General features: G+C 37.0%; 1 protein-coding gene across 5 annotated transcripts in view; it reads right to left on the reverse strand.

Annotated features, from left to right (window-relative positions):
• TMTC2 (transmembrane O-mannosyltransferase targeting cadherins 2) overlaps positions 1–27,094 on the reverse strand; it is a 254,999-nt gene that overhangs the window by 63,959 nt on the left and 163,946 nt on the right. For all 5 annotated transcript variants that reach the window (XM_083821393.1, XM_083821391.1, XM_083821394.1 and 2 more), the window contains 4 exons: positions 21,584–21,698; positions 9,275–9,360; positions 8,241–8,425; positions 6,471–6,549 (listed from right to left, as the gene is read on the reverse strand). In XM_083821393.1, the coding sequence (XP_083677519.1) occupies positions 6,471–6,549; positions 8,241–8,425; positions 9,275–9,360; positions 21,584–21,698 (465 nt within the window). The remainder of the gene's footprint in view (positions 1–6,470; positions 6,550–8,240; positions 8,426–9,274; positions 9,361–21,583; positions 21,699–27,094) is intronic.

Genomic DNA, 27,094 nt, shown 5'->3' on the forward strand with positions numbered 1-27,094 from the left:
ACGTACCACAATGGGTCTGTGTCTTTCATAACACAGATGCGCAGTCCTCCTGTGCAAATTAAGGCCACAGGTGCTCTTGCCATAAATGTACCTCTCTAGATACATAATTTCCTTCTTTTTTTTTTTTCTCTTAGGTATCAGTGCATACAATAACATAATAAATCTAGGAGCATAGTTTGATGTTATATTTTATTGTTCAAAATACACTGCACTTTTCAGTCTTGGTGATAAATATGCAGTGCATGTACATCTCTGAAACAGATGAAGCATGTGAGCTTAATGAGCATCAAGTTCTGCATAGACTAAGCATATTCTATTTTTTTTTTCCCTTTCACAGAATAATCTCCTTGAAGATTTCAAGGAGTGCATTGTATTTTAGGAGGGTTTTTGATGGAAGGGAGTCAATCCACATTTACTTTGGTTGAGCAGATCCTTATAGTTCCCAATTAGCCAAAGCAAAGCCTTTGATCTGATTTAATTAGACCAGTAATCTACTTTTCCATGAAAATACCTGAAGTGGAAAACAGATACAAATGAAGGGCAAAATAAAATAAGTTGCAGCATGGAACAGCATGGACTTAGCACAGCTGTTTGTTGTTACACAAAGAGTTCCAGTGAACGAAGCAAACTGACAGAAACGGAGGCCCTGAGCTCACCTGAGACAGATAAGTTCATTTTCATTTCCCAACAGATGTGCAGCCAGCAGTAAATTGTAAGGTACAAACTGACTAAGAATTAATAACTGAACAAGTGATTGTACTCTTTTCTTGCCTTTTACTTTACGTACACATATTTTATACATATATTTCATTTTATTTTATGTTTTATGTTTTTTTCAGTATAACATGGACATTATGCCAGAACAGGTTTCTTTAAAATACTCTTAATAGAAGCACTTTCTATTATGATCATGTCTAACTGGAATCCCTGGAGTCCAGTTTCAGTATTGGACTATATTTTTAGCCCACAAATGTTATGTTAGTATTTATTTTCATACAAAATCCTGTATGTTTAAAGTACAAATACATTCTTGGCCCTTTCAGAATATTGTCTAAGCATATTCAGGCATTTCACAAGAAACTAAAGATCAACAGTCTAAAAAAAAACTGGTCTCAAACACTGCATGTCCCACCCACTCAGCAACTCACTGCTGTAGCCTTCATACCCAGTTTGAATCCTTCAAACAAAACAAAGTGAAAAAACGGGAGACAGCTCAATCAGCCCAGAGATTTACACTCAAGCTTTGGACTGCAGATATGAACTACAGTAGTCTGCAAAGTCTCGGACAGGGTTAGGGTTAAAGCAGCAGGAAGGCGCTTGAGGGGGAAAAAGGAAGCAAAACCTTTTACACCCCTTACTAGTGGAGTGGACTCCATTCTCATTCGAGAACATGAAATAAGATACACATATGAAAGAAAAAAAAAAGAAAAAAAAAAAAACATTTTTTTTCCAACCAAGACAATCTTTCAAGAAAAAAGTGTTTGAAATGCACATTTAGTAAGCAATTATCAGGAAAGGTTTGTGAGATGCGTAGTGAGTGCATTGATGACTGGAGCTCAGACAAGTGTAGGTAACATGCTCTGCATAAGTTATGAAGCGGGATACGCATTTCACAGCTTAATCATCTTTGGCTCTTAAAAAGTAAGTCTTGCACAGTATGAACTGTAAAACTACACCAACAAAAGTGTTTCTTGGAATTCTAAACAATATTTAAAAGTAATTCAATAAAAAAACATTTAATGGGAGCAAGGGGCAAATGGGATAGGAGCCTTAACAATGTTAACAGGTTTGTACAAACAGCCACATCCACCCCAAAGCATAATCAAATAAAGTGATAGTTATGTTATAATCATCAACACAGAAAGTCTCGCTACATGCTAAGCCTTTATACTTATGATGCAAACCTCTGCACCAGATGTAAAATCTGGCTCCCCTTTCCTGTTCTGTACCTGGCTTTCACTAGCGTATGATTTGTTTTCTGTCCATGTGCAATGTAGCAGATTAGCAAGAAGAAATCTGAACAGTGTCATTAACCATATTCACTCCTGCAACGTTAGTTTCTTCTGTAACTTGCATTTCTCTCATCAAAAAGGTTTGCAAGACTTTGCATTAAATGCACTTGAAAATAGACGTTCAGATGTTAGTTGGCAAGGACAGATGAAATGCGATCATGACGTTTGTCTTTATGACAATAGCTTCCCAGTCTAATCCTGAACAATGTCACCCCAACATCTTCTTACTGTTCAATATTAAAATAAAGCCCCCATGCTCCACCTCACACCACTTCACTGGCAAGGAGTATGAATTACTGTAGCAGGTGGGCCAGTGTGGTTTTAAAAGCAATGTAATACAATCAACTGTACAATATCAGATTTCAAGAACGCAAAAGACATCTAGAGTACAGGCTGATCCTTAAGCAATCCTAATATTGGCATTAAAGTGTTCAAGATCCCACAGGGACCATTTTATCTTTTGACCCCAGGTTTTAATTGAAACTTTAAACAAAATATATTACCTATTTAATGGAGCTGAGCTGGACTCTGGCCTTTGTAGTGCATGTTGTCATGCCAAGCAAATTAATCTGTGTAACCTTAGTATGTACTTTTTAATTTACATCAAAGAAATATGACATAGAGAAAATAAATATCAAGCCAACCCTATACAGTCTGTTGAATAATTATTTTGATTCTAGTTTTAGAGTTTTAATTTTTAGCTGTTTGGTGTTCTTTTAGGGAAAAAAAAAAAAAAGGTTTTACTTCTTGGTACAAAGCCAGAGAAACATATGGTTTCCTTAGCTGAGTTGTTGCACACCTGGCAAAATAAATCACAGCAACAGGAGACCAAAATCTACCCTGCAACTTTTCATATGCACAAACTTAGAACATTTGATGTTGGTCTTCTGGCTCTGCCTGTTGTACAATGTATAAAATGCAAAGTCAAATGGATGTCTTGCTTCTTGAAGCCCAGTACTTCTTTTTGTTCAGGAGACAAGTTACTCTAAGTTTTAAGAAATGAGAGTCAGCTGGGCAGACTGGCACACTGGGGGAATGAGCTCCTGGGTCTGGCAGAGCAAAAGGCCAGTAGAAACCAGTGCAGGAAAAGAACGGTAAGACAAACAGGGAAAGCAGGTGGTGTAAAGGCTTAACACTGCCAGAGTGCTAATGCTACCGCTCTTGGAGTGCTGGAGCTCCAACCCTAATTCAGTTTAAACAGTTCATCTCCTGCTTATTCTACTTCAAGTATTTCATCTACACCATGCAGGGAAAAAAGCCTCCAGAAAATCTTCAATGAAATAGTTACCTGAAATTAGAGGAAGTACTGTTTTCTTAGATCGCATACCAGTATCTAACACTAAACCAAGCAGACCCATTGCCAGAGACTTGGAATACATCAATTATAATGACAACTGCAGTAGGTAATCCTCAAACTGTAACTATTCTTGGATTTCAAGATAAGCCATGAAGACCCTTTCCCCATGTCTTGTGGAGACAGGGAAGGACCCTTCCTTCCTGAACAGGTGGGGAGCACACCCCAGGTTCTCCCCCTTCCTCCCCAGCAATGAGCACATGGTGAGTTGGCACAGCTCAGAGGCAGCTTCATGCAGCACTAAGTATACGAGAGAGGACTGGCCTATTTCAGTGCCTCCAGCCTCCTGTTTAAAAGAAAGAAGTAGGCAGACAAGTTTATGAAATGCTGTATATCAAAGGGAGTGTTATGGTGAATGTGTTTATAATGTTGTCTTCAACAGGAAAACAGAAATAAACAATCCAGTCAGCCTTCTGTTGCCCAGTGGTACAGTATGAATTGCAGAGTGAGGTAGTCCTGATAATGGATGTGTTTGCCTTGTTCCCATCACACCCAATGTAAAGAGGTGACTGAATAGGTGTTTAGGATATACCTCACCCAACTCAAGCTAGCAAGTCTAAGCTAGTCATCTCAGCTCCTTTTACAGAAGTATGCTTGCAGATGATTATTCATATAATCTAAAATAGATGTTTAAGACCGATAGGCTAAAGTACTCCCTGAAGGTATCCTTTTCATTCCACGTCATAAAATGAACACAGCTACCTAGCTCTGACTTATCATCCAACCTTTACACCATTACAGGCAGGGGAGAACAATCAGCCTGAATGCGTCTAACTGCCATCATGTGAGATCATGTAGACACATCCAGGACAGCTTTAAACAAACCTTCTGTTAACAGAGTAGCACTGAGTTCAGCTGAAGTCACCATCTGGCTCTTTACCTAGCCTCTTGGATTACCTTTGTAGCAGAGCCAGTAAGCCACACCTCAGCAACAAGTGCGAAGCAAGTTCTGGCTTCCCTGCAAAAGCTGCAATCACAACAGCAACTCAAATACAAATACGTATTACATCCAGGAGAAGTGGTACTTTACAGATCCCCAAAAAGCCTGTTGCTCTCTGCAGTAGCCCAAAAGGGGCTAAGATAAGCTCAGCTGGCCGTGACTTGTTATGCCACCTGGATATCCATGGCATGTCAGCGGCTGCCTAAAGGAAGCAGAACCCAGCACATGTGCTGAGTGAGCAGCGTAGGGAGGACATGTAGCAGCAGCCAAGTCCAGGCAAAGGACTGAGCTGGTCTTTATGTTCACTGTTCCTTTGTGAGTAAATAAATGCAAATCCCAGGAACAGAGTGAACTTGAACTTTGTGGACTGAGGAAAGGATAAAGGAAGCTGAGAAAGGCTTCCTGAACCCAAAAAAGTAACCAATGGGAAACAAGTAAAACAGTAAAGAACTTTTTAGGTCATCATGATTCTAAAAGAATCATCTATTCACAGGAAAGAAAAAGGGTGATGCAGGCCTGTTTTGTAATGAAACAACCATGATGTGGGAAACAGCATTGGTTTTCATTTTGTAATTTCTGTACTTCTAAGGAGCACTTTTATCAGAATTATGAAATATTTATCTGCACTAAAGAGGGCAATCAAACTTCTGAGGCATTGCTTGGAGCACTGTAGTACATCAAAAGTCACTACAGGACACCAGTAGTAAGCTGATGGTTAATTCCCACAGAGTGGTGACTGTTGATAACCCCATCACATCTATCAGCAAATGCTGATAAATAAAAGTGATACAGCAATAGTTCAGCTAAGACTCTATAAGAACAAGAGTACGTGCAGTAATCAACCTGAGCATTTTAGGAATTTTAGCCGTTTGCATTGATCTGATAAAGCTCAGCATTTAGGTAGAAGTAACTGCATTGAACTGTATGAACTGCTAAGAAAGTGTTTATACTACTGCAGACTTTAGATAATTTGTCACTCTGACAACCATTTAATTTAACATTTACAGAGATTTGCAAATATGGACCATCCTTTATAACTAGGGTTTTAGAATATTATTTCCCATGCCCAAGAACTTGTAAAGAGCTAATAAAAGATACATTTTCTAAATAAGAGCGAGCAGCGCTTCCTTTGACAGCTGTGTCAACCAACACACTCTCTTGCATTTTGAACATTGGGGAAGAGAAAAAAAATAACCTTTCCTGTTGATCTTAATGGTTTCTAGTTACATTTTTTATTGATCTACTTCAAAATATTTCAAAGGCATCTTATGACTCTTCAAATAGGAGCTTACAGAATCTACTGGCCAGAAGCTGGGGTTAGTTAGAAGAACTGCATGCCCCTTCGGAGATAACTCCACTTAAAACATCTCTGGAACAATCAAGAACCTGTCCTCTTCTTTACAGATCTGAATAATACAAATAATATATATTTTCTTTTTCTTTTTTATTTTTTTTCCTGTTATCTGTTCAAAGTATTCTTTGTAAGGATGTGTCAGAGAATTTGAGGAGCAGAAGTTAAATTGAAATCATAAAAACACCTCACAGTTAAATTAATGTTTCTTGTACTACTCAAGGGACTCTGCTAAAAATTTTAAGAACAGATAGGCCGATCCTATAAGAAAAATTCTATCATTGCAGACCTCTTCCTAACAGTACATCAGCTGGGAAACACATTTTTGTCACAACCTGAAAAAATGTGTTTACAAGGTTTACAAGGTAATTTAACATCTAACACCCATACTAAATTGCGTTATGCTATAATGAAGGTGACTTTTCATTCCATTTTCTAAAAAGCAAATGTAAATTCTTAGTTTCAAAGTTAAATAAATAAGAGTTTAAAAAACCTGAATTGCACATGAGGTCTCCAAGCTAACTGGATGAGAGACTAATCCACACATCCTAAATGTAAAAGTGCTTTATGGGACACTCTTAGATATGGAGCCGCTATATGCCCCAGTAGCTGATAGTCTAATCATTTATTATGCCTTATCCAGCATTGCATTTGCCAGCACTCTGAACCTGGTTTGGCTAGCATCTACTGAAGGCAATTTTTTTTTTTTTTCATTAGCTAACTAATTTGAGCCCCAGTTGCCTGGCTATGGTCTTTTGTTTCACCCTGCCCTACTTCACAAGTGCCTTTCTGAAGCACTAACACCACACTTACCCATCATATTGTATAAGCTCTGTGGTGCAAACTGTCTTGGCATTTTCTGTATTGCTTCTTTGTAAACCGTAAGGGCATCCTAAAGAGACACACATGTGGGACAAATCATTAGTAAAGCACCAGTTTCAAAAGCAGCCTTGCATATAAATTAAACAAAAACTATTCTCCCCAAATGAGGGGGTACAGAAGAAGAAAGCACATCTGCATCATATATATTCATATATCATATCATATATATGCAAGCTCACATTTCTCATATAAAAAAGTTTTACCAAATTCAGTGAAGCTTATTGGCAAGAGATTAAATTAGTTGCAATAAAACATCCCCTTTCTCAGGTGAAAATAAAAGGAACAGTTTTTTAAACCCTTCAAAGACTCACAAGTTTATAAATATACATAAAATTCTATAGGCTGGTAGACAATATGGAATAATACCAAACGGCAGACAAAGGATTTGCAGATGACTGAGCTACAGTAAGTGATGTAAAAATAAAGACATCATTATCTACCACCAAGTAATAGCAGAATATAATCCACACAACTGAAATTCTGCTACACAGAAAGAATGAGATGGACTATAGATAGAAGTGCCAAAACTGTATTCCTTTCACTAATGTGCTGTGAATTACTTGATTGTGTATTTATGACTCATTCAGCACTTAGGATGCTTACTGATTTATCTGTTAGCTCTGCACCTTCTTCCACATCATCCCATCAAAAAGTCACAGCTTGTGAAGGCTGAAATATGCTTGAAAAAATCTAAGTGTATGACCAAGCCAGGGTCAGGCTGCCATGACCACCAGGCAGAAACCCGATGTTTTAAATTCTTACAATCTCTTGCACCTCCCAGGCATTCCACTCCACCTCTACACTCTATCGGCCATGCAGGCAATATGTTGCTGTTCTCTTATCTTTATCGATGTATCAGCTGTCTGTGCCTGTGTTTTAACCAATTAGTAACTGCCATCCGACAGAGCTGGATTCAGCAGACAGATGACAGAGAATCCATAGGGCTTGTGCATGCCTAATCTTAAACAGCTGAGTTAACTGTCACAGTCAGAAAGAGTTATATGGATCAAAACCATGTGTAACTCCTGTTCTGAAGTATGCTTAGGAATGCAAAAAAGAGAATTACTTTCTTTCGAATACTGCAAGAGGTCAAAACTCAAGCAAATGACCAGTTTTAATAATTTCACTACGGAGAATGGAAAGGAATCACAACTGTCTCAAGTGCACGCATAAATGAGATGGGATGGGGTTGAGCGCAGTGTCTGACTACACTTAAAAAATTGAATCTCTGTAGCACTTATGTCAAGTTATCTGAAAATAGCACACACTGGAATGCTTCTAATCACTGACGTTTTGAATTGTTCCAAACAAATCTTATTTTTGGAGACTCGGTAGCAACCATAAAGGCTTTTTAATAATTTAAAAGATGGTCTACTCTATTTTGAAGTAAAAAGCCAGTACACATTAGCTCAGCTGATCCTTTTCATACCAGCAGTGAGGGCAAAGCCAAAAAGAATGAATTAGCACATAACAGATGTGATCGTTGCTAATACTGATTCTGACACCAGAACATCACACTGCAAATTAACATCTTCACACCCATGGCTGTAGAGTACAAATACTCTCTGTAGAGAATGCTAATGATTTGGTGAAATTCACTCAATTGGTCCCTGTGTTGTATTTTGAAAGTCTGGATGGAAGCAATGGGTATTATTTCCGTATGGAGATTTTATAATATTGTAGAAGAATCTGGAGTGTTACCTCATAGTGTCCTTGTTCATGAAAAAGTTTTCCTAAGTTATAAAGACAGCTAGTAACAGAGCTTTTATGAGCATGAGGATCCTTCAAATTTTCATCAGGGATCTCTGAACACTTCAGGAAAGTCCTCCTGGCTTCCTCTGTCTTCCCTTGGTTCATTAGGATGATACCAGTATTTAAATAGGCAGCTGTGAAGATGGAAAGAAATGCTATATTTTAATAGGGTTCTGTTATGTTTTACTTGGTCTTCAGCTTACTTTGAAGTAATATCAGAAAGCAATTCCATGATTATCTAATTTGGCTTTCATATAATATAGATCGATCATTGGTGTAAAGAAGAACAGGTAAGAGGTGAAAGTTCAGAAACAAGGAAAGAAGAGTGACTACAAAGATTGAGGAAAAAGAAAAAGAAACGCTGACTAAGCAGTGTGCTCTGCTTCATTCCTCTTATTAGGACTGTATCAAGCATATGGTGTCATTGCATGAAATGTTGTTTCTTATAAAGATATATACACATGTACACACACACATATATGTAAGATTCAATACTTCAGCTAAAAAAAAAAAAAGCATTTTAAAAGTGTTCACTTAATGTTAGAACCAATCATGGGCAACACCTTATGAATTATTTCCCATGTCCCCCAGGCAAGAAAGGAAAAAGGAAAAGACTTCAAAAATATTTGTATTATTCAGTCACACCACATACTACAAAAATCTGAGACTGGCTTTATGAAAGACAAAATGGGAGCCTGTATATTTGTGCGATAGCATCTATGGCTTACCACCCCTGATCAGAAGTGTTTTATGTTCTACCAATGCTGTTCAGTGTTATATCCCTATCTGCTTCTTCCCTGCACCACAGTGACCATAGCTCTTGACAAATAAACGCTTTCAGCTGAAAAGTACACAATTTCTCCTTCTACTTTCAGAATGAAAAAAAAAATTCTGGGGAGAAAAAAGTGTTATTAAAAAGTAGGAAGATGTCCTTAAAAAACAATAGTCAATATTATGCAAGCTTGTATAGCTGAAATACTTACAGGCTAATGTGGGCCTGCTACCAATTGCCAGTTTATAGTAATGCAATGCCTCTGAAAATCTGCTGTTTTCCTGAAGCAGTAATCCTCTGAATAAGGACAAAAGAAAAAAGAGAGGAAGATTATTCAAAGAGTAACTTCAAAATGTACCTTATGTCTCCTTATCTCATATGAAACAAAAATATTAAAAACAAAACTAAAGTAACAAATATGATGACAGAGATATAATAAACCTGCAAGCTACTAACAATTTAGTGGGAAAAGTATTTTCTCTAAAAACAATATTAATTAATATACATCAGATACATTTATATGACTTTACCAAAGATGTTAAATGCAGTATTTTTGGCTTCCTTGGAAACAAGGATATTCTTTTACTCATTTGAGAAAATGCTAGAGTCTAAGCTTTTTTTTTAAGCAGTTGGAGTTTGATGGAGTTATCTGTAGCTATTTCAGTCATGTTTAGCCTGTCTTCTCTCCTTGATGTGAACTAAACAGGCCTTGTTCAAATGCACAATAAAGTTGACCATCTAACACTTCACACGCATTACCTTAACCAGTCCTTGCTGAGCAAATTCATTAGATTATTCACTGCAGGGCTAAGCACGTACATCAGTTCATTTTTTCTCTGTCTTCTTTCTATTCCAAACAACTTTAATAACTTAAGAGCTATCAAAAATGATACCTAATTCCTCTTCGTTCTCAGTTAGTTTCATAATTCATGAGCTTTAATTAAAGCTTTTATGACAAGCATCCTTCTGAATTGCAAATTACAGCAGAATACAGAAATTACAGAAAATGCAGTCATACAGAAATTACTGAGAAGTAAGTGGTCTGGACATCATTGATGATATGAAGAAGCATACACAAATGCCTTAATATCACAAAGGTAAGAAAATCCTTAATAATTAGTAATTTTAAATTTGGACCCAGATATTATTAGCAGGTAGGTGACCCTCTTTATATACCTTAAAGTATCCAGGAAAAAATAAATGTAGCTATTTCTTTTAGAAGGCAGAGGGGGCAGAGGGTTATCATCTCAATTTTTAGTTTCTCTAACCCACAGCATTTTTGTCTTCTTCCTTATGCTTTTATCTGATGATAGCTTTTCAAACTACAAAGTGGTTGGATTGGTTTTTCGTTTACCAATCAGAGAACTTTTTCCCTCCAAAATCTCAGGAAAACCATTTTAATTGAAGCACTAGACTTCAGGGGAAGAAACAAATATTTTTTGCTTCCTATCATTGGGTTAGAATTTAACAAAATGGACAAATATATCCTCTTTTTTTCTGTACTCTCACTCTACATCAGTACCATGTGGACTCATGTTTGAAACAGTATCTATCCACTAGACCCAGATTAGGCAGTAAAACGGACTTACTTTCTGTTGGTCCTTGACCAACAGAAATTTGAGCAACGAGGGAAGGTATAACCTTCAGAATACTTTTTGGCATGGCACCAAGGTTTTTAACTGCAAGCATTATGCTAAGTGTCTTGCAGGTGGCAAGATGTATGGTCTTTAGGACAATAATAATAATTTCTAAATTTTCTTGAAATTTAGTCTACAAATATCTGTTTTGTCTACAATTTTTATAGCTGCAATTATTCAAAGGAAAATTATTTTTAATGATAGATTGACCCCATTTTCTACTGAGAGCAACAGAACTAGCATAAAACTGAGTTGCATGGTCTGACACTTAAGTTGCTTCTTACTTTCTTAAAAAAGCATTCTTATACATGATTTTGGGACAAATTCATATAAAAAAAAATCCTTTCTTAGTTCTGGAATAATTATTTTCACATATTAAAAGAAGTAATACAGTAATTAGTCAATTTGAACAAGATAAATTACCTAGGTAAGCATGTGATATTTATGCTTTTTTGATTAAAAGCACTTTTCTTTATCATTATTCCTAGATTTATCTTCTCTGTTTACTACATGCCCTAGTACTTGCAATCTTAATTAATTACTTGGTACCTTAAGGTGTGTTTTTTTTCTCTTCTTCTCTTCCAGATTTTTTTTTTTGTTCCCTTAACAGACATTCATTCATTTTCTCTCTCTCTCACATACACACACTCCTACATATATATTTATATAAACACAAGCTGTTTGGATGCATGACTGAGAACTGAATTTCAACAAATAATTAGTGTTTCAATTAGTATTTGTTATGGGATTTGGTACAAACAAAACCAAATTAAAAAAAAAAAGAGAAAAAAAATGTTGGATATAACCTAAAAACCTTTATGAGGTATAAAACTGCCTCTTCTTGTGAAATTCATCCTGACTGATTGCTGGTTTTCCCTGTGGCTTCTGATGGTACAAGCTGACTAGATTTATGAGTCTCTAGTTCTGGTTTCAGACTAAATGAAGTCAGGAAAAGGCTGAAAGAAAATTTCAAAAATAGATTTTTTTTATTGAATAACATTAACACTCGGGGGGGGATCTGAGAGGAAGCTGGATTGGATGTTTGCTAAAGAAGAGATAAATACTTATTTAAATAGATAAAAAGTTAAGATGATGAAGCTTGCATTAAACGGGCAAAGCATTCCTGAAACTACAGTGAATATTAAGAGAGCTTGAAGAGATGATATATTTCATTTCCCAGATGAAAAATCAGATTCTCTCTAGCGCTAAGCTTGAACAGGATGATGCAGGCATATAAATATGCTCAGTAACCTCTAATTACTCACAAAATGCAACTAAAATTAAACACTTTAAATTTAATTACTGCCAAAATTAACACTGCCAGTGAAATTTTCTACTCCTCTTCTAAGTATCTGTATTACAGTCACAGTCTCCAACTGCATTATTGTTCACTGTTACTTCCACAGGACTACTGTCTTGTTCACTACACAGAAGGAATATAAATTAGTAATCACTTCATATTTTTTTTTGTTGCATTTCTGTAAGTGCAATAACATCATTATTTACAAACATCCTTTTTTGAGCAAAATACTAAAGAGGCTAGCCTCAGAATCATATCAGAAACTACTATTTATTTAAAGATCACTTCAAGAAAATCTGTAAGTCTTCAGGTCCTACATTCTCCACTCCACCATTGCATTTCAGAGCACCTAAGCTATCCCCAAGACCAGCATCATGCAGAGTTTCAGCTATGTGTTTCATTTGAGAGGCAGAGGTCCCAAGAAGCAAGCACATGGTTCAGCCCTGCTGCCACACAGCTCAACTGCCCAAGCTGCTCTGGGCAGGCAGCATGGCCTGTAGGAGAAGAGCAAAGACCTCAGTCTTCAACCTTCCTACGACCACTCTACCAATGTGAAAATAAGGCAACTTGCAGGGAATTCTTGGTTGCCTGTAAAAGTAGCTGACCCTGAAAATTTTTCAATGTTATGAAGAAAAACATGAGGTGAAGAAATATGCTCAAGTGAGTGTCTGAAGGAAGCACATACTTCACCATGTGGTTGCAAAGAGGTCATTATAGCTAATACTAACAGAAGAGCCAGTTCAGCACTTGAAGTCCTTTCTAAATAAGCTGAGATGTTGAACACAAACAACTGTCAGCAGAATACTGTTATCCTCATCTCAGGCTTACGTGGCAAGGTTTTCATAGTCAGGGGACTGCAGGGGTGGTGTCTGTGAGTAGAGCCCAGCACCTGCCCCATACCAGATCAGAGCCACCTCCATCCAGCTCCTAAAGGGACCCGCTGCTGGCCAGAGCCGAGCCAGTGAGTGACAATGGCTGGGCCTCTGGGAGAGCAGATTTAAGAAAGGGAAAGAACTGCTGCACAGCAGCAGCTGGGAGAGGAGTGAGAAAACTGAAAGAGATGCAGCCCTGAGGACAGTCAGTGCAGAAGGAGGCCAGGTGCCCCAGGCACCACAACAGAAGTTCCCCTGCGGCCTGTGGAGAGGCCCCTGGTGGAGCAGGCTGTCCCCCTGCAGCCCATGGGTCCCACACGGAGCAGATCTCCACGCTGCAGCCCGTGGAGGAGCCCCCGGTGGAGCAGGTGGATGTGGCCTGGAGGAGGCTGCGGCCCATGGAGAGCCCCCTGCAGGAGCAGGCCCCGGGCCGGAGCTGCAGCCCGTGGAGAGGAGCCCACGCAGGAGCAGGGGGTCTGGGGGGAGCTGCCACCCGTGGGAGACCAGTGTTGGAGTTTAGTGGTCTTCCAGTATCTAAACAGGGCCTACAAGAAAGCTGGAGAGGACTCTTTGTCAGGGAGTGTAGTGATAGGACAAGGAGTAATGACTTTAAACTAAAAGAGGGCAGATTTACATTAGATATTTGGAATAAATTCTTTACTCAGAGGGTGGTGAGACACTGGATCGGGTCACACAGAGAAGCTCTGGATACCTCAACCCTGGAGGTGTTCAAGTTCAGACTGGATGGGTCTTTGAGCAACCTGGTCTAGTGGGAGGTGTCCCTGCTTATGGCAGGGGGGTTGGACCTGGGTGGTCTTCAAGGTCCCTTCCAACCCAAACCATACTGTGATTCAATGAAGTTCCCAGTCATAAACTGGGAACTAATCACTGCATAATTACCAAAGTATGCTATCATTGCAAGAAATGAGCTGACCAGCTACAGAACAGAGAAGCATAGAACGAAACAGATGAAGCAAGACCCACAAGCTTTAACAATGAAAGCCCATGACCCCTTGAAGTTCTTCATATCTCTTTTGTTCAGACATATTTTGATAGTCCCAGTTTCTTCCTTCTTTCCCCTCCAGCTGATTGCTAGGGATAAAGTCAGAAAGTGGCAATGGCAGATGGAGCCTGTGCTTCCTCTTCTATTGGCTTTCAAACATCTCTTAGACAAAAAGAAGTTCCTTTCCATTCACCTGACAAGGAGCGATAATGGAGGAATGATGAGTCTACAAAAGTGACAAACTCTTTCCAAAAAAGTTTGGTGCATGGATGTTTCCATCTTTTTTTTTTCTTTTTCTTTTTCTTTTTGGGGGGGTGGGGTGGGGAGATCAACTGTTTAGTCAAAGCTTTATAATTTGGCTTGTAAATTTATCCATCTCCACAATCAAAACAATTTCTTATTTGTTTTTCATGCTTATTATTATGCTTTACTACATTGAAGACGTCTTTTAGAAGTTCAGGGCATATTCTGAAGTTTAGCAAATATCTACTTCTACTCCATCTCTTTTTAAAAGAGACAGTTGCTTTTTATCTCACATTGACACTTCTGTTTAAAATAAAAGCAGGCACAAAATAAAAAAGTTTGTTCTGAATGACCAATTTCTAGACGCAAAAGAAGAAATGTCCCTCAGTGGGAGCTCACACCTTGCGGACACCACCAAGCCTCTGATAGCTCCCAGAAGCCGGGGCAGATGGCCACTAAGGAACTTCCTCCCATAGCCAGGAGAGGATCTGCTCTTGACATGCCATTCCCTTTTTTTGTTTACTGATAATGATGCTAATAAAATGATAACTACTTTTCAGAGATTGCTGGGAGAAGAGATAAGAAGTGGATAGAAAGAATACAAAAGAGGACAGTGCAAAATACTGACCAAAAGCCAGTGATGGAGCAGGGCAATTGGTGTGCATTAAGTATGTACCTATCTTTTGTAGTTACTGAATACAAAGCCTGCCTTCTTCTTTACATGAGAATAAACAAAGGAAAGCACGTCCTTGCAATAAGGATGCTTGATACAAGAGAGTGAACTCAAGTGGTAAACTTGGATGAATACAGAAGAGCTTAAAGGCTTCTAACACTTTTTAATAAACTTTCCACAGTTGCTAGAGTTACCCAGCTAAATAAAGAAAAGAGCATAACCCCAAGTAACCCCCAAAAAACAAACCACAGGACCAGTTGCTTCAAGTTTGCAGTTTCAAAGCTCTTTCCCCCCCCCCCCCAGTTCACTTCCCAGATGTAAGGCACATAAATTAAAACATTAATTGAAACACACAACTTTTGTTCAAAAAAAGTTTATTCACACAATTGCACAAATGTGAAGTCTACCAGATGAGAGAAGGGGGGAAAAGTCAATGACTACTTTAGCCTAGTAAAACAAGTACTTTGGAAGTTTCTCTCTAGAAATACACGAGGATGAAATTACTCGGAAAACAAAAAGCTACTTAAACCACAGGACACAAAGTAAACGGGTATAAATTGACCACGAATTAATTTAGGATGAATTAGAAGACAAGTTTTAACTATCACAGCCGCAAGATTCACAGCCTTACAACAGGATTGTTTTGCCTATGTTGCTTTTAGCTAATTTTACAGTGGAGTATGGATCATTTATGAAATGGAGGATATGAGCTGACTGCTTGCAGCAGTAGCAGACCTCATGCAGTGACTTAGAAAGCATCTCAGAACCCTGTTTTCCTAGTTGGAGGAAAAAGAAAAAAAGTAAATCCTGGTTATGTAGAAATGCTGCACATCACCTCTATAGATAGAGCTACTTATTTAAGTGCATGCAGCAAAACATATTCCCAAATCTAGTTCTTCTGTGCAATCATCCTGAATTCTTTAAGCTGCCTCCTTTCAGCTATCTTTCTTGACCAACAACTTGAAAAAATCTTCCTGTCTTCCTTCTCTGCCTTGTTTTTGATGTAAAGTCACTGAATACTAATGCAAAAAAAAGTATTTTCAGGGACTGAAAAGCAGACACAAAATACAAACAGGCAGTATACAGCCTACTGCTTCCCTCAAGTTACATATTATTTTATTTCCAGTGTAGTCCTGTTAAAACCAGTTGCTCTGCTTAGAAAGCAAACTCCTCAGTTACTAAAGCTGGCATAAAGTGATCATCTACAATACACGAGAACCATAATTGCCATCAAGGTAAACATGTACATTAATGAAATATGTATTAAACTTTCATGCCAGCTATAATATTGAAATAGTTTAATCAATTTTGTATACTGGTTGATAACAGCTAATACAGGGCCCATTAGTTATTATTTTGGCCCATTAGTTATCCCATTAGTTATTATTTTGGCCCGTATATCCCCCATTGATTTCCACTATATCTACCTGGATATATATATATTTATATTATATATAATATTATATATATAATTATATAATTATGTATATATTATATAATTATATAATATATAATATTTATATTATATATATATATATATTTACCTACACTGGCAACAAAGATGAGATGGAAGAGAACTCTCTTGTATTCCCCACACAGGTGTGTCTCCAGCCAGGCAGCCACGTGGCAATAAAAGATGTGCTTTGCTTAAGGCAACTCTTTCATTGTCATTTGCAAAACTAACGGGCAGAAAGACAGGTATGGATGCTACAGCAGTGCAGTGCATGAAGCCATTAAGTCTGCTACTTAATTAAGGCTTTTTTTGTTTTGTCTTTTTTTTTTAAGCAATTAAGTCATTTAACTACTCAACCAAATGAGTGCTAACCTTTTGTAAGAGTCTACAACTAGGTTCCATTAACAAAAAAGCCAATCATTAAATAGTGCAAACAGGGAATGTTTAATGTTTTCCAATAACATTCTGTTAGCAAATATGTAAATGGCACATAAATCCCACTTTCAGTAATCGCTAATAAGCCAAACATACCCAGTAGGCAGTAACACAGAACGGCCATTCCCTTTGCAGACAACACAGTCATAACTGTCATTTTCTTCTAATTCTAGGGAAAAGCTTTTCAAATACAAGCCAGTTGGTCAGCAGATAATTCTGTTCTCTCCTGCTGTGTCACTTAGTTGGGGTTGCCATCACTCAGCACAACATCAACTGTTACCAGCCCTGCTGCCTGGACAGAGGGAGGGCGGCTGTCAGGATGAGGAACGGCACTGCCCCTGCCTTTCCCCCTCCTCTGGGTGCTGAGCGATTGTGCGCTGTGCCAGCGCCCCCAGGCAAGGTGCCTGTCCCCACCATGTGCCTCAGCAGTGCTATAGGATGAGAGCTGGACAGAACCAAGCACAGAAGGGGCCTTTTATAGAATCATGGAATGGTTTGGGTTGGAAGGGACCTTACAGACCACCCAGGTCCAACCCCCTGCCATAAGCAGGGACACCTCCCACCAGACCAGGTTGCCCAAAGACCCATCCAGCCCAACCTGGCCTTGAACACCTCCAGGGATGGGGCATCCATAGTTTCCCTGGGCAACCCGTGCCAGTGCCTTACCACCTGCTGAGAAAAGAATTTCTTCCAAATATCTAATCTAAATCTGCCCTCTTTTAGTTTAAAGCTGTAACCCCTTGTCCTATCACTACACTCCCTGATAAAAGAGTGTCCCTCTCCAAGCTTTCCTGTAGGCCCGCTTTAGGTACTGGAAGGTACTTTTTATTTGAATGATAAACTTGTACACCCAAACCTATCCCTGAAAGCAAAATGAGATACTTGGGGAGAGAAGCAAGGGGAGGGCTGTTTGTTAGAAATGTATCCTTTATGGAGCACTGTACGCTCCCAAAATGCAGTCAATTAGTACCATTTCAAAAACATATTCAATATTTATGTGAGATGGCAAACACTTAAAATCTGAGAAACTCAAGGTAACATAGATTACTAGGATAGGCAACAAAAGAATACTCTAAGCAGCAGAACTTGGCCTAAATATAAATGGAATAATAAATAAAAAACTGTCCTGTAACTGATAAGCAATTTTACTTTAGGCAGGAATTAGCAGCAATTTTAAACAAAGTAAAAGAAACCCTGAGCTTTAGGTAACAACCATCAAAGGCTGAAAATGCATTAAAAAGTAGCTTGTTTTTCATCTACTAATCATTGCCTATTTTGGAAGAGCAAACGTTTTTCTACAGCTCTGTCCTTGGTACTTTGCTGTATTAAAATACTGGGATTTCTTAAAGGCATGGAAAGAGATCTCAGTTTACGCTGATTTAAAGCCTATAAAATCTAGCTGAAGTCAGCAGTATTACATAGCTCTGAGAACTTGAATTTGAGATTTATTTGTTAAAATTACCTGCAGTGTAGCCTCAAGATATTAGAGAAGTTATTTACAGACGGCCGCTTGATGTGTATTTTTGAAGTACAAACTACCTTAATTACAGTTGTATACAATTGTAATATAATATTGTAATATAATCTCCACATATAGTATAAAACAACAGCTGAAATACTTTCCACACGGAAATTACTATGAAAGTCTCAACTGCTTTCAGAGATGTCAGGATCCAAAATCCTCTCGAGTTTTTCAGGAGGCTTTCAGAAATAAATAAATAAATAAATAAATAAATAAATAAATAAATAAATAAATAAATAAACAGCTTGCAAACAAGAACTCAAGTTCTCAGCCTGAATTCAGGTTTCCTAAATTCCAGGCCAAAGATATTATCTTCATGATAGGCTGGGTCACAGGCAGTTTCACTTCTACATATTTGGACATGAGAAAACGTCAGTAGAGCAAACCCATTTTAACCCATATCTAAAGGAGTGCTGAACCGCCAACCCAATACTAATTATAAGCAAGAGGGGGGTTTCTTTGTTTTAAAAATAATAAATAATAATCATTTATTCATTAAAGATACAGGTTAGCTAGAAACTTATTGTTTCCCAGGTGTTACATGGAGAGAGGGCAAGCCGAAGAAAAAACAGATCTTTCCAGTGAATTACAGTTTGCCAAAATCTGTTCATCATATGAAATCAGTGGTTCTCTGTAATACATGTGACTGATGGCTTGTATTATTTTTATCCTCCTTTTCCATATTAAGCATCTTATCATTTGGTCTTTATTACATGTTTGCTATTTTCTAAAAATGCAGGAATTTATGGTTGCATAATTGTCACATTTGAACAAAATGGCAAATGACACATTCTGAATCAGGCAAATCTTCAAAAGGAGATTGTGTAATTATGTAATCTAAATTCATGCAGTTTAAATTCTCCTGAATGGCAGAAATAGCTGCAACTCAGACCTGCTGCAAAGGTATAACAGTCAGAAAATAAAAATGTGTTACTGAAATCAGCCATTCACCTAATCTGCTAAATTCACTAGGTTTTAACACATCAATAGACAACTGCTAAATAACAGCACATTTTAGTGCAAGACATTTTCTTGATGAAGAAGAAGGAAACAGAGATCAAACACTTCTGTCTATGTAGCTTCTCTCCTTGATCATTACCCATTGAAAATTGAGAGGTAATCTTTAATAATTTGTTCCTCAATCAGATAGCACTTTGATTTGTTTTTGCTCTGTACAAAAGTACAGAGTACAGCTGCATGTGTTAATTAATTTGTATCTAATACTGAGACATAAATGCTAAGAAACAATAAAAAGTATGTGAGGCTAAAATAGACTTATGATCTATGATGTCAAAAACACGGTAATCAGAAATGATGGTAAGGGTGCTTTCTTTCTAAAGATCTACTAAATGACTGTTTCTGTTTTAAAGGTACATCCTAAAACCTAGAAACAGTAAATCCAGCTGGCCTCTTGTAAGCACACAAAGATATACTTTTCCATTACTTAAATTTCTAATTTTTTTTGTAAAAGGCTCCCATAGTACTGCATGGCAAGGAAGGGCTGAACTTGCAAGATACCTCTTCAGAGTTTATGCTTAAAATATTGGATTAATTTGGGGTTTAATTGTATCAAAGCCTACTCCATTTACCAGTTAGTTTCCATGCTGGATGTGGGAGTAACCAACACAGGGAAAGAACAAGATGGCATAAGAGAAAAATTAAAATGACGATGTAAGATTTTACAGTTTCTGTAGGATAGTTCACGGTTTTGTGAGACAAAACAAAACAAAACAATAAAATAAAGTAAAAGAGAATTCAATTGCATTCAAAATACTGTTTAGAAATGTTAAGAATTGGCAATCCATTTTTGCATAAGCATTCGTGTATTACTTTGTAGCAAACACTTTCATCTAAATAGACCTCCTTTACTTTCACAGGTATATGTAGGTAAGTTTATGCCCTCTATATTCCAACCATCGTTTCAGTTAAACTCCTTTTACTCAGACTCAGTAGAATTCAAAGAATTTTTCTATTAAACAGAAATGAAGGCTTGTAGGCATATATTTTGTATATCAATGGAAAGACAGAAGATTATCAGCTTGCGCTCAGAACAGCAAAACTACCGAAGTCTGATTTCTTTTATATCCCTGTCTCTTTCATCCAGCCCCCTTTCCTCTTCTTACCCTGGTATTAACTTGAGTTTCCTCTGACACACTGAGTGAGTAAGAGACAAAAGTACCGTATAGGCATACAAAAAAATTTAATAGTTATAATTTTCATCCCCAAAATGAACTGTGTATAAGAAATTCAGGGATATCAATCTTTTCACTTTTTTTTTTTCCTACAGTCTCCGGCTGCGTTCAGAAGTTATTTCTTTAAGCATGAGTGGAAAGAGTTTCTTCTTAAAAATATGTCTTTCACACTCTCCATTGCCTAACAGGGTCAAAAATAAAAAATAAAAAAACAAACATGCATGTATGTGTGTAATTGTATGATTATTAATATATATATATAATTTTGAAATATTAAATAAACTTTGGAATGGAAATTCTATCAATAAATTATTTTGAAAAAGGAGAGAAAAGTTTCTAGTATGTTTACCCGTCAGGCAAATAAATGAAACGGGCAACTTATTCCTGTTTAAAAAGTCTACCATGATAAACTTCTTATCCAGATATTAAAAATGGCCATTTTAAACTGGATTTACAGACAGATTTTTTTTTAATTTTTTAATAAAGAGGCTTTCTATTTGCATTCAGTGTTCGTCCATCTCCTTTCCCTAGCACATACTTTTCTACTGAACAGGGCATATTATTTTCACACAGCTTACACTACTGCATAATAAATGGTGGTCATCTGGATTTTGTTCGTGCGCACAGCGACACCACGGCGTACCCCAACTAGAGGGGTCGGGTTTGTCTCGCAGCAGAGCCCAGCTCCCAGCCCTGAGCACCCACTGAACCATCCCCACCCCGCTGCTCTGAAAAGTATTTAGCTATTTTAATGTTTCAGGCCTCGGGAGCTAACTGAGGGGTATTGGCTTATGCTAGGAAGTGTTTACACCCACTCCTCCCACCAAGTGTTATTTAGACTTAAAAAGGAAGTCTAAATAACACCTCTGTATTTTAGCGGAGCCAGAAACAGATGGAGCACTACTGGTGCCAGCTCATCTATCTGCACTCTGTTCAGTGTGGGGGTTTTGTTTCTTTTAAAGCCGTTTTGTAATTTTGCCTGTTCCAAGCCAGACAGTGATACAAGAATATACAGTAATGTAGACCAAGGAAAGATCCTGTCCACCCCCAAATTTAAGGAGCACGATTAATGAAATGGCTATTACAAAGCAACAGCTAGCATCATCTCTGTCTCCAGCAGGGAAATCAATAGCTCCATTCACAACAGGTTTTGCAGAGGATCCAACCCCAGGAAACCCACGCATACTTACAAATTATAAAGCATATCAGCCATGTTGCTGCGGTAGTACAAGGCATTTCTGTAGGCGCTTTCAGCTTCAGAAATCTTGCTCTGGCTCTTGAGAACATTTCCAAGGTTACCCCATGCTGTCAAGAGGAGAAAACAGTATTCAGGAAGAGCTCCAATCCAATTACACGTGACACGGTATCTGAGCACAGGGAAGTTCCACAGGGAGGCAAAACCCACAGAGAAGTTATTTTTATGTATGGGGAGGGGAGGTTGCTTGGTTTTTCCCCCAGTTCTCTGTATCATTGCATCTTACTATGAGATGTACATCTTGTAGCAGTGATTTACATACAGTCTGCATACATACAGCTTTTGGGTGGGAAAAAGAACTTGAAAAGCAATACATATCTGTATGCTTTAGAAACAATTATAACAAAGGGAAAGGACCATTTTCTTTTACAACACCTCTAAATAAAAACCCTCAGGGTTAAATGTGGAGCTAGAGCATCTTCCTAGTTTCTTTTTTTTTTAAGCTTATCTACTCAAACCTGCAAGGAACGTTCCCAGGGCAGACACAACTCTCAATGAAGTATGAAAACTAACATATGACACAAGAATTGAAAGAACAGTAAGGTAAGTAACCAGGATTAAAAGTATGCCATATGGATATAAAAATACTACACAGATCACTAAAATGCACTTTTCTACTTGGAAAACATGTGGCTCCTTTCTATACAATTTATTATTTTATACAATGCCCTTTTATATCCCATCTATAAAGGATTTGAGGTAAAAAACATATTTAAGGCTCCACATGTGTTCCTTTTGCAGTTTTGTTGAGCTGCACAAAAAGTGTACTTACAAAAGAAACTGGAACTAATGTCTTATAGAAAATGCAGCCCATGTTATTCACAATTTAGGAAGCTAATTTAACTGGCCTTACAACTGTAGCCTATGTGTATACATGGAAAAAAAAAGGCACATTATGCTTCACATTACGCTTATAATAGATCAAAGTTGTTTCATAAAACAGCTCTACTTTCACAAGTATTTCTTTTTTATGAGCAAGAGGAATGGAAAGATGATGCCCATCCTTTCACTATACACACACATATATGGCAAACTCTTATTCCCTCCAGATGTACGAACAACAAACATTAGCTCAAATAGCTGTCAAATTCTGCTTCTTCAGTTATTCAAGCCCATTTTACAGAAATTTATATCAAGCATGAGAAATACAAACTCGATGTAGTTTTATCATACTGCTAATGGACTGATAATTATTTAAGGTACATGTTCTTCCTTAGAAAGTATATTGCTTTCAAGCTTCTGTGGTTTGCTGCAAAAGCATCCTGCCTTAAGGATGAATACAACAGCAAACAGCATTTTCTTCTGAGCAGAACAAATTAATTATTGCTGGGAAAAATGATGGAACCCTTTTAGGATTCACAAAAGTAAAATCATTCAATTGTACACAATATATTTTGCTAAGAAACAAACAAACAATGTTTCCATGAGAACAGAAGGTATCATTTCTATATCACTTTATTTTACCATAGTATTTTATAAGAAGGAAAATAATTCAGAAGTTGCTTTTCACTAAATTGAGAAAAGTCACAAAAAAGTTCCACCATTCTTTTACTTAGTGAAACTGTTAAAATATTCTCAGATTCACTCAGGTTTTACACCCTGCATGCTGAATTCTGAATTTATCTCCCCATTACTGTTACTATTCTTTTTTAAGCACAGAAACCACTTTGGAAGCACCACCTCACATGACTACTAGCCAGCCTGTAAGCATAAACACTTGTCAGAAAAACACAGAATTTTTTTAACCCATTTGTGAACACAAACCCTGATGCTGCTTGTGCCGTCTGCAGCCATCCCATTTCCCATAGATGTACGTTCCATACACTCTGCAGCTACTTCTGTTTTCACTCCCATCTCCTACACCAGAGCATTGCATTAAATGACCATTTGGACAACCCGTAACTATTTCTTGCTACATAGTTACTTCCTCCCCAAAACACCGAAGCTCAGAAAACGAAAAGATGCACAAAAGAATGATTTGGTTCATCTTTTCAGATACCAGACTGAAAAAAATCCTATCAACACTGTTAAATATACTAAATATACTTGGTATTTAACCAAGTTAATGTATTCTTTAAGGCAATACCTTATTTTACAGTCTGAAAAGTATTCTGTGTCAAGACCTTAATATCAGTATTAAACCAGTGTTATTACATCTGAAACGTATTCCATTTAGACTTTTGTCTCAACTTGTAAAACTTTTTTAATCTCTATCTGTGAATGATTATTTTAGCCTAATGTGATACTAAAAGAACTTATACTAGCAGAAAATAACTAACATAAAACTCAATAATCTCATAATTTATTATTCAGAGGAATATGGAAACCAAGGTCTTTTTACTTCCCTAGACCATAAAAGCTTGGTATAAACCTTCACATCTATGTATATACAGAATTAGACAGACGAATGATCTCGTACTGCCTGGAGATGAAGCTATGAGGAACAATTGATAGAACAAATGCTGTTTGTCGAGCTCATACTAGCAGCCCTAGGCATTCAGGGCAGCTATCGCCTGCAGCAACCACGTCCTCTTTCAATAGCTGGTACCTGGGGAGAGAAAAAAAGAGCAGAATACTTGGAAAGGAGGCTGCCTTGGCAACTCAAGGAATTTCACTCCTTATTTGTCTTAGGTAGGGCAATCAACCTTAGGGAAAAAAAAAAAGAAAAAAAAAAAAAGAACTTCAATTATTTACTACATCTCAGGCACCCGACTTCTCGATCCTTATCTCAAGCCAAATTTGCCCTGCAAAATATGCCCATTCAGAAACAGGAGCAAAATTATACCTGGCCATGATACAACATACCTATCAAAAACATACTCAATGACTCCAACTAAATTACAGCACACAACTATTTTCCATCTGTACATAGTGAGAAATTAAAAATGAATATAATCAAAAGTAAAGAAAATAGATCTGTAATTCTGTCATTTACTATGGATTTTTATTCCACCTAGTATATTTTTCATACAAAATCTGCAATACCCCAAATTAGCATTGCAAAGAGGAACACTTAACATTCAGAAGATGCTAAACTGCATATGTAGCACAATTTAATCTTTAATTACAAATTCAATTTTTCCGTGATAGGAGACCCTATTCAGCTCAACAGAAAAAGCAAGCTGTGAATGAAACAGCTTTGCAATATTTACTTTTTGCCTGCTGCTTAATTCCCTGTGCTCCAACTTTGAGATAGAAATAGTCCCAGGTCTTTTAGAAATAATACTCCATCATAGCATGGGAACAAAGGTAACATTCACACATCTCAAACACCTACGAAACAGTTGGTCTATTCAAGCTGTACTTCATCACGTACAGTTTCATAGATCTTACTCGACATAAATGGACATATTAAAAATTAAAACTCCATTTCATCTAAGCCAGTGATAAACTGAAAAATCTCCTGGTACCTGCGAACCACTATTCATTAGATTTCTTGGCAGGAAAATGGACATTTTAAAGGTGTGGGCTGTGAGTTGTTTTGTTTTTTTTTTTGGGGGGGGGTGGTGGTTCTTTTAATGGAGCAAGAAAAGGTAGCACCAAGTACAAAACCAAACAATTCTTTAAGTAGTATAATTCTGGCCACATCAAAATAGATTTCTATCAGACTTTAAAAATGACACTTACATAGCCTAGCAGTGAGAGTACCTCAAGATCTCAGGCATTTAACTGCTTTCAAAATGAAAATGAATATGAGAAAATTCAGCTTCAAAATTTAACTTTTTTTCTGAACTATCTCATAGAAACTGAGGATTAAGACTTAAAATGCCTTAAAAAGTAAGTTGACATATCAAAGCTTCTCTTTGCACCTTCATTCTGAAAGACAGCAAGACAAACAATAGTGAGGCAGGAACAATGTTGTCCATTTTAATCTGCCTAGATTTAAGAAGCACATTCTACTGATCAGAAAAATTGAACTTTCAGGTTGTAATTGAGCTATGAAAACAAATCAGAAATGGAAACGGATGTGTGCAAATATCATAATTTAAATAAATCCTTCCCTTTCTACTGAATCAAGAATTATGCTTTTCCATTCAGTGAAATGCAAATTATAAAGCAACAAAGTAAAGTTTCAGAAAAATACACACAGTGCAAAACATATATGTGAACTATTTGATCCAATCATTTTCTTTAAAAAAAAAAAAAAAAAAAGCTAATGATTAAGAAAGATAACCCAAAGTACTAAAAGAGGATTCTCCTTCCCACCCATCATCCTTATTTAATCCATGCAATAAGAAACCAAAAATGAGATAATAATAAAAGCTGTTTGGGAAGTCACAATCTATTAACAAAATACCTCTGCTGGAAGAAGGCAAAACAAAAAAAAATCCAAATAACATCCCCCATTAAACCACCAAAATATAACCTGATAAACTTTTTAAAATAATCTACCAAGAAAAGGAAAATGCTGTGTTTCTCAATGTATTATGTCATGGGGTAAACACTGCCTTTTTTAAGTCTTACTTCAAGCAAACATACTTGAAAACTGATGAAACAAAACACAGGATTCAAAGTTTAAAAAAAATATATACGATTTTCACAATTCATATCGACAAATTATTGGCATTTTTCAATATTGTTCCCACGTTAAAATTGTAAAACTGATTCATAAAATATAAGTTAAAACAGAAAATGATGAAGGCATCAAAAAACATGAACAAGACTATTACTTGAGTGACAGTGATAAACTACTTGAACAGCTACTGAAATACTTAGGGAACAGCTAAATCGTTCATAATTAAATTCTCAGCAGCCCAAACTAGCAACTCTAGTTCACAGAACAATGCACGTCAAGCCAAAGAAACTTCTACAGAGCTTTATGGGTATTTATGCATTATTTACTATTCTTTAGCATCTGACATTAATAACAGTAGTTCCAGGTTGTACTATTCCTGTTGACAATCTCTCTGCATTTCTCCTGACTCTCTGTGAAGAAAAAAAAAGTGAATGCATAACAATTATCATCTTTGTTTTTTTCATAAACAGATTTGAGGGGTGAAAAGATGCTGGTCCTGGAAAAAAAAAAAAAAAAAAAAAAAAAAAGCTTTCTAAAAGCTTTCTTTACTATTATTACTATTTTAATGTCTTTTCTTTTTCTTTTTTTTTTTTTTTTTTAAACTTCTGCAATACATCTGCTGTTCTGTACCACCACAATTGCATTTGTGTTCTTATGTAACAGCCATTAAATAGGTGCTCCTGGACAACATTTATGTTAAAGGACATTAACACAAGAATCTTTAATGTTCAACTTCACTAGAAAAACAGAATTTGCCTTTGTTTTTTGGTTTTTTTTTTTTTTTTGGTTAATTTTGACTAGTACTAATCTCAGTCTTCCCATTTGGAAGGGACAAGAAAGGGGTGCACATAAGACCAAGAACAAAGCAAACAACCCACTTTATGTAAACCCCCTTGAAGAGAAAGAAGTCCAATTTTGAAAACTATTTCA

This window comes from Anser anser, assembly GCF_964211835.1.
Source record: "Anser anser genome assembly, chromosome: 1".
Lineage (NCBI taxonomy): Eukaryota > Metazoa > Chordata > Aves > Anseriformes > Anatidae > Anser > Anser anser.